This window comes from Dicentrarchus labrax, unplaced genomic scaffold, assembly GCF_905237075.1.
Source record: "Dicentrarchus labrax unplaced genomic scaffold, dlabrax2021, whole genome shotgun sequence".
NCBI classification, from domain to species: domain Eukaryota; kingdom Metazoa; phylum Chordata; class Actinopteri; family Moronidae; genus Dicentrarchus; species Dicentrarchus labrax.
In genome coordinates, this window is record NW_026136723.1 from 10,993,892 (window position 1) to 11,001,428 (window position 7,537).

At 40.0% G+C, this 7,537-nt stretch overlaps 3 protein-coding genes across 8 annotated transcripts in view; all 3 read left to right on the top strand.

Moving 5' to 3' along the window:
* Positions 1 to 1,993, top strand: part of fhod3a (formin homology 2 domain containing 3a) — a 63,645-nt gene extending 61,652 nt beyond the window's left edge. For all 5 annotated transcript variants that reach the window (XM_051390452.1, XM_051390447.1, XM_051390449.1 and 2 more), the window contains one exon: positions 433 to 1,993. In XM_051390452.1, coding sequence (XP_051246412.1) covers positions 433 to 509 — 77 coding nt within the window. In that variant the 3' untranslated portion in view covers positions 510 to 1,993. The remainder of the gene's footprint in view (positions 1 to 432) is intronic.
* Positions 1 to 7,270, top strand: part of LOC127357905 (glutathione S-transferase A) — a 114,591-nt gene extending 107,321 nt beyond the window's left edge. Inside the window, exons 2-7 of one of the 2 annotated variants that reach the window (XM_051390476.1) lie at positions 3,853 to 4,045; positions 4,915 to 4,980; positions 5,066 to 5,171; positions 5,802 to 5,920; positions 6,025 to 6,113; positions 6,216 to 7,270. In XM_051390476.1, coding sequence (XP_051246436.1) covers positions 3,878 to 4,045; positions 4,915 to 4,980; positions 5,066 to 5,171; positions 5,802 to 5,920; positions 6,025 to 6,113; positions 6,216 to 6,348 — 681 coding nt within the window. In that variant the 5' untranslated portion in view covers positions 3,853 to 3,877 and the 3' untranslated portion in view covers positions 6,349 to 7,270. Of the gene's footprint in view, positions 1 to 3,799; positions 4,046 to 4,914; positions 4,981 to 5,065; positions 5,172 to 5,801; positions 5,921 to 6,024; positions 6,114 to 6,215 lie in introns of those variants that run through there. The other variant, XM_051390475.1, reaches the window with a different exon arrangement.
* LOC127357907 (glutathione S-transferase A-like) lies at positions 2,044 to 3,623 on the top strand. Its single transcript, XM_051390478.1, has 6 exons — positions 2,044 to 2,362; positions 2,660 to 2,725; positions 2,817 to 2,922; positions 3,017 to 3,135; positions 3,221 to 3,306; positions 3,401 to 3,623. The coding sequence occupies exons 1-6, from the start codon at positions 2,195 to 2,197 to the stop codon at positions 3,531 to 3,533; spliced, it is 678 nt and encodes a 225-aa protein (XP_051246438.1). The 5' UTR covers positions 2,044 to 2,194; the 3' UTR covers positions 3,534 to 3,623.
* Positions 7,271 to 7,537: the final 267 nt, after the last annotated feature.

The window sequence follows — 7,537 nt, forward strand, 5'->3', positions numbered from 1 at the left end:
AGTAGAACGACATAAAGTCAGTCAGACATTAAAAGCAGTTAAAGTAAAAAGGTGAGACTTGATCAGAGCACTCACATGTGTTTGGGGAGAGTGTAACATTTTAAAGTCACAGTTTAATGGATGTCAACAAAGCAAGAGAGCAAAGTACTCTTCAGTATTCAATCATTTCCTGTTAGTAAAATTTCAAGTTAAAAGAACTCTGAAATTGTCTGAATATTATAAATTTAAAAACTAGAAATTTTAGGTTGATTAAACTTGAAATTAGAAGATTACTTAGTAAAAATTAAAAACATATGTTGATTTCTTGTGCAAAAACCGTATACTATGACATTTATTGCACATACTGCATAAAGTTAGTATGCAGTATGGAATGGGGACACACTGTCAGTCTGAGCACATGACCATGTGATAACTGATCTTCTCTTCCTGCAGTGAGGCGGACTCTGAAGAACGGTCTGACCCCAGAGGAAGCTCTTGCTTTAGGACTAACCGATTCTCCGGACACATAATCGTGATCATCAGACCTCCCCCATTGCCGTGGAAACATAGCTACAACCATCGAAGCAACGTCTCTGTCCGCCACCTGCCTTCGCCACACTTTACACAGTTGTATTCCACCCGTCATAAACCCCTGTAGGTTTTTGCCGGGTGCTCATTTTGCCTGATGTGTCTGAGTGATGAAGCTGCAGCCATGATAGTGTTTTCTTTTTTGGCAACACAAAGAAAAAGTGTAAGCGAAGACAGAGAATACGTCAAATAAGGACCGATGTATTCAACTTGGCAAGGAAAAGAAAAATTCAATTCAGCGACGTTGCCTCTACACTGAATTGAAAGGTTTTTTTTTATTTATCTAAACATATTTGAAATGTTGCATTAGTCCAAAGGGATAATTTTTGCTTGTGAGTTTCTGCAGCTGTGACTTCACCATTTTTCATTTATTTAAGCTGTGAATTTCCGTTATAAAGGTTAACAGGCTGAAGAGGAAGTTTTATTTAGTTCTCCTATCCAGTTTCCAGAATCCCAAGAGATCAGCACAAACAAAGAGGCTTACTAAGAATGATCCTTTGTGAAAAGGCAGATGTTTGCTTCTGCAGCTGCACGTTTGACAAGTGACGAGTATAATTGTGTCCAGTAGGAATGTGAAAGGTTTTCAGTCTGATGTGTGCCTTTCATTTAAAAGGGACAACGCTGTACCTTTACGCCATCTTGTTTCACGCACCTCCTACTTCTCAGATAACACAAATGTCACATTCACAGGCGTAGTTAAATCGAGTACGAGTGTTGATTATAATGAATTAATTTTTTTTATTTTGGCCGAAGTGTTCTAGTATTTATTTGCAAAGCTCGGACATCTTGCACCTTACTCAACATTAATAGTTTCTCATGCTGAAATGAACGACACAGAGAAAAAGTTTTTATCTCAGAGGAACTGTTTGTAAAGTGTAAAAAGACAAAAGGATAAAGACATTTTTTTTTAATTTTAATAATCTATTTTGAAGGACATGCAGAGAATTCTGCATAAAATGTGTAAATGCCCTTTCCAGCTGCCAGGTACTAAATACTGTAGTACTACAGTGTGCATGTTTAGTGCGGTTCATGTGATGTATTATTTTTGTAATTTCTGTAGAAACTTGTATTATAGTCTGAGAGAATGGAAAAAAAAGAGGCTATTCTGTGAATTGTAATAATAGATAAAAGAAATGAAAGATGTGCTCACAGCTGAAATATGTGTTTTTGCTCCGTGCTGAGAGAGGACAGCTTTAAACTCTGTGGTCACATTGTACTTTGTATGAACTTGAACAGGTTGCGGATAATGTAAGTCCCAGCTGAACCATGTGCTCCTCTCACAGCACAACAGAAACTGGGAAATATCACTGCATAAATGCCACGTAGTGAGCCGAACACGAAACCACGGTTACATACACTTTCACTTGAAATGCTGTGTATACACATTCTGCAATAAAAAAAACAAAAACCATTGAGTGAAAAAAAAGGATGTGCATGTCATTCTTCACTGCTTCCTCTTCTTTTCCTTGAATACACACTAGAGCACGTGAGCGTGCCTCTACTGAGCAACCTTTGGATTAAAAAGCTGTCATAAACTACACAGCTGCTGCTCACTTCATGTGGGCAGTTCAATGTTGAGTCTTTTAGTTTTGTTTCGACTTAGCTTCTGTCTGCACCACCTGTGTCCATGGCCAAGTCAATGAGTCTGCTGTGGGGGGCTGGATCCCCTCCCTGCTGGCGAGTTATGATCACTCTGGAGGAAAAGAAGCTGCAGGGCTACAAACACAAGCTGCTGTCTTTTGAGAAAGGAGAGCACAAATCTCAGGAAGTCTTGGAAATCAACCCGAGAGGACAGGTGGGTGTAGCATGCAGTCCAGGAAAAACAATAATATTCCTATTGTATATGTTTTAGTCAAATCCAGTTAGCTAGTTAGTTACAGTAAAACCATATCAGCTGGGTTGGCCTCTGGATTACGGGGTTGATTTCCTATAGCCAGTGTAATATTTCCTTGGTTTCAATTTTTTCATCTTTGTTTTATGAAGTCAAATTAAAAATACTGATTAATGTAAAAAACAAAATGAAGTTATATAAACCAAAAAATTATGTTAATTTGTTATGCAATATAGTTATCGTGTATTGTGTATCTGCCAGCTTCCTGCCTTTAAACACGGAGACAACATACTGAATGAGTCCAGTGCTGTGTGTTTATACCTGGAGGTAAAGTATAGAAATTTGAAACAACACATTGCCTCTTCTTTACACTTTCAGAGTTAAAAAAACAAAACAAATTTCTATTATTCTGTGACAGAATCAGTTCAAGTCCCAGGGAAACAAACTGACCCCTGACAGCCCTGCAGAACAAGCACTGATGTACCAACGCATGATGGAGGGTCTCACCCTCACTGATAAACTCAGTAAGACACACCAATACCAGCACAGATTGAAGAGGAACAAATGGGCAGAAGTACTGAACACAATGTGATATTCATGTTGGATGCTGTGTCTCAGATTCAGTTATCTACTATGACTGGTTGTACCCTGAGGAGGAGAGACATGAGTCTGCTGTGAAGAGAAACAGGGAAGCTCTGGCCGCTGAACTCAGCCTCTGGGAGGGTTACCTGCAGAAGGTAGTGTGTGAACAGCACAGGAACACAGACGTGTAAACACACTATGCTGACAGAGGTGTTTCTTTCATTTGATTTCTGCATCCAGGTGGCTGCAGGCTCATACCTGGCAGGGGCCTTCTCCTTGGCTGATGTGATTGTCTTTCCAAACGTTGCTTATGCTTTCCGTTTCGGGTAGGTGACTGAGTTCAGTACTTGATGGAAGAATGAGCCCCGACGGATTTGCTTTGTTTTTCAGTAACATCATAACCTTGTTTCTTCTCTTTAGGCTGTCTGTTGGACGTTACCCCAAGCTGGCCAAATATTACAGCCTGTTGAAGGACAGACCCAGCATTAAAGCCAGCAGGCCTCCACACTGGCTGGCCAGCCCACAGGGCTATGACATCCTGAAGGATCTCTGAAACACACTGACATTACCATCACCGTGTTATTGTATATCTAAAGGTTTTCTTAACTTTGAAATTAATAAAATATTATATGTTATTTTCAAACTAATTGTGTATTTAATTTTTAATATAACAAAAGTCTGACACAATTGTTGATAAAGATATATATTTTATTTTAAATACTGTAGTTGTAATACCTCCTCCTCCCCAGTAGATGGTAATGTGCGCTTTTATTATAACTTGAGATCCCCATGAACTTGTGCAAAGAGTAGCAGTAAATCCTTTTTCTTGTTGCGCAATTCGTTTGACACTGGAGCAGCAGTGGTCTTCAGAGAGCTCAGGCTGTTGAAGCTGAAACCATGGCCCAGGACATGACTCTGCTGTGGGGCTCCGGCTCTCCTCCCTGCTGGAGGGTGATGATCGCTCTGGAGGAGAAGAACCTGCAGGGCTACAACCAAAAGCTGCTCTCCTTCGAGAAAATGGAGCACAAGTCCCAAGAAGTGTTAGATATAAACCCCAGAGGACAGGTAGGGTGTAGCCTAAATCCACCGTAACCTTTAAAATAGTCAAATAACGTTAGACTCTTACTCCTTATATCCATTCCCACCCCCAACAAATAACCTTAGCGCATAACAACCCCATCATTTGTAGTGTATGCCTGAAATACGTGCAGTTTTGTAAGGCTACGCCAAACTCCATTCATAACTGTATCTATGCAATGTTTTCCAGTTGGCCAACAAATATGCACACATGCTGAAACATGGTTGCATGCTTCAGACAAATTCAACGTTTGTGCACTTTAATTCGGCTCATATTTACGTTCACCAAGCTGAACTTCTTTTTAAGGAAAATTGGGATTTATATCGCTCACTGAAGTGCCTTTCACTCAAACGCACCAGAGTGCGGTGTACAACAGGCATGCCTACAGTAGGTGTACTGTAAGTAAGACGAAGTAATCATAAACCTTTCACTGTCACTTAAAGCATTAATTTATGGTTTATGAGGCGTGTATTTGACCAGTAAACAAGATAAGATTTAACTGACTCTATTTTGAATGTAGTTAGGCGTATATGAGGCTACTTCAGGGCCATGCGATAATGTGACCTACTATAAGTGCACTACCATTAATTTGCAGTAAATATCAGTACAGTCATACTGCCTTAGAAAACACTTCTCACACTGTACTTCTGAACAGAGTTGGCTAACCGCCATGTTTTGTTAAAAACACTTCGTAGTGAGCCAGTTTGTGTTCCCCTGCGTGATGCAGCTCAGCAGGTTCTCTTAATTAGCTCCCAGTGGTTTTACCATTAAGACAACATATATGATGCTAACACTATTAGCAGTTAACCCCTGAAGAGTCCTTCTTGCTCACATTATAGTCTATTTGATTTTTAAGCTCCCCTCTTTCAAACATGGAGACGTCGTCGTGAATGAATCCTACGCAGCCTGTTTCTACCTGGAGGTGAGCGACAACAAGCACTTTTACTCACACTAACACTAAATTCAGCATTACTAAGTGTGACATGTCTTTTCTCTCATAATGGCAGAATCAGTTTAAGACCCAGGGAAACAAACTGATCCCAGACAGCCCTCAGGAACAAGCACTGATGTACCAACGCATGTTTGAGGGAGTGACCTTCTACGAAAAACTCAGTAAGACAAATAAAGTGAAATCCCTTAAACGGGCAGGTCAGACTCTCTTACTGCAGTAAAACAGTTCAGTTTGTTAAAGACACCCAACAGTAAGTTACAGCTAAATATAATTTGAAGGGTAAAATGTTTCCTATTGTCAGTAAATCCCATTAAAAGACCAAAAACAATAATATTATATATATCTTTGACCTGCTTTTCATAGGCTATACATAAACAATGTAGACTATTGCAGCTTTATCCTGAAAGGTCCAGTGTGTAACATTTAGCAGGCCCTATTGGCAGAAATGGAATATTATTTCCATATGTGTATAATCACATGTAAATAAGAAGCATGTTTTCGTTAGAATGAGACCTTTTTGTTGAACTGCCATATTTCTACAGCTGCCCAGAACGGACGAGCCAAACATTGGCTCTAAACAGGGGCACCTTAGTTTCTCCTACATGCTTGGAAAGCTGAGCTTAAGTTCACTAAATGCCACTAAATCCTACACACTGGTCCTTTTTTAAGACAAAAACATATTTATGAAAATGCTACACTTATGCCAAGGAAATAAGATCATACACCCTGTAAAGCCACTATCCAATAGATATACTAATGTGTGTGTGTGTTTTTTTTTTCCTTTTTTTAAGATGCAGTTATCTACTATGACTGGTTTGTCCCTGAAGGAGAGAGGCATGACTCAGCTCTTAAGAGAAACAGGGAAGCTCTGGCCACTGAACTCAACCTCTGGGAGGGTTACCTGCAGAAGGTAGCGTGTGAACAGTGAACAGCAAACACACACAAACACAGACAATCTCTACCCACATTGCCGTGGTTCACACATGTTGACATTTTTCACGTCTTTCTTTCAAGCTGGGCTCGGACTCTCACCTGGCAGGACCATCCTTCTCGCTGGCGGATGCGACCGTTTTTCCAACTGTTGCTACTCTTTTCAGATTCGGGTATTTGGGCATTTAGAAGTCGCACTAACAGAAGAAGTGATGATCTGTGGATGTGTGGCTTGTCATTGCAGTTCAAATGTCTCCTATTTTCTCTTTCTATAGGTTGTCTGCTGAGAAGTACCCTAAACTGGGAGAGTATTACGCTTTGGTGAAGGAGCGGCCCAGCGTCAAAGCCAGCTGGCCCCCTCACTGGCTGGAGAACCCGAAGGGACAAGACGCGCTCAAAGACTTGTGAAGTTCTCACACACCGAACAGTCTCCTCTGCCTCTAATGTTTTGCTTTGGTGTCTATAAAAAATGCTTTTGTTTGATATAGTTTCAGCTCACAGTTTGTCAATTAGGATACAGCTCTTTTATTTTAAAGGACTAGTGAGTAGGATTTAGTGGCCCCTAGTGGTGAAGTCACAGATTGCAACTAACTGAACACGCTTGTGAGAACGGGCTGTGAAGCGTGTAGGAGAAACTAAAGTGGTTGCCAAAGTCCCTATCTACTGCCAGTGTTTGGTTTGTCCATTCTGGGCTACTGTAGAAATATGGCGGACTTCATGGAAGGCGACCCACAGTGTCTGCAGATTAAAAAAAACGCTCATTCTAAGGTAATGATTCCTATGAAAACATATCTGAATATTGTATTCAATTGCTGCCAATAGATCCTTCTAAATGTTACACACTGGACCTTTTTAATGGCGCTGAAAGGAAATGAAGTGTTAATAATTCCCAGTATCTTCTGAATATATTACGGTTAAAAATGCAGAGATGTATTTCTTGTTAGTCCAAAAGTTTTGTTTCAAGTTTTTGCCAAATATTTGACAAAAATCAGTTGATAAACACGTAAATGTGACATGTTTGCAAGGTAACGGGCAAAATGTTAAACTGTAACATTGTTGACAATCGCTTTGGTTGCCCAGATACATGGCGTGTGTATGTAGCATTAATCTCTGTTGACTGATACGTGCACAAGTTACTATAACAACAGTTTAAATGCACATTCTGTCCCTATGAAGTCAGTTATTTCAGTTTAATAGGTTTATTATTTGTTTATTATATTTGTTGTACTAACCGTCCACTACACTGAACATGTCATTGTAAGCCGGCATATTGGATTTCCAATCTTACTGTAGTAAATAAATAAATAAAAACTGTGGTGTCACTGCTGAAGGTGTGAAGTCTGAGAGTAAGACATACATTTAAGTTTGAACAGTGCTCTTGTAGTAGAGGTGCACACAGCATTGCACAACTCCAATATTCAGTTCAAGTCTGACATAGGTTTCCATCCCACGTCTCAATGAAAAATGTTTTGTCTTTGAGGACGTGACCTGAAACTGGTTTGCTCTGCACAGAAGTAAGTGAAATGCCCTGTGTTATCATGACTTTGCATATATGAGATAAATGAGTTCTGTATCGCATCCCCTGCATGATTTTGCA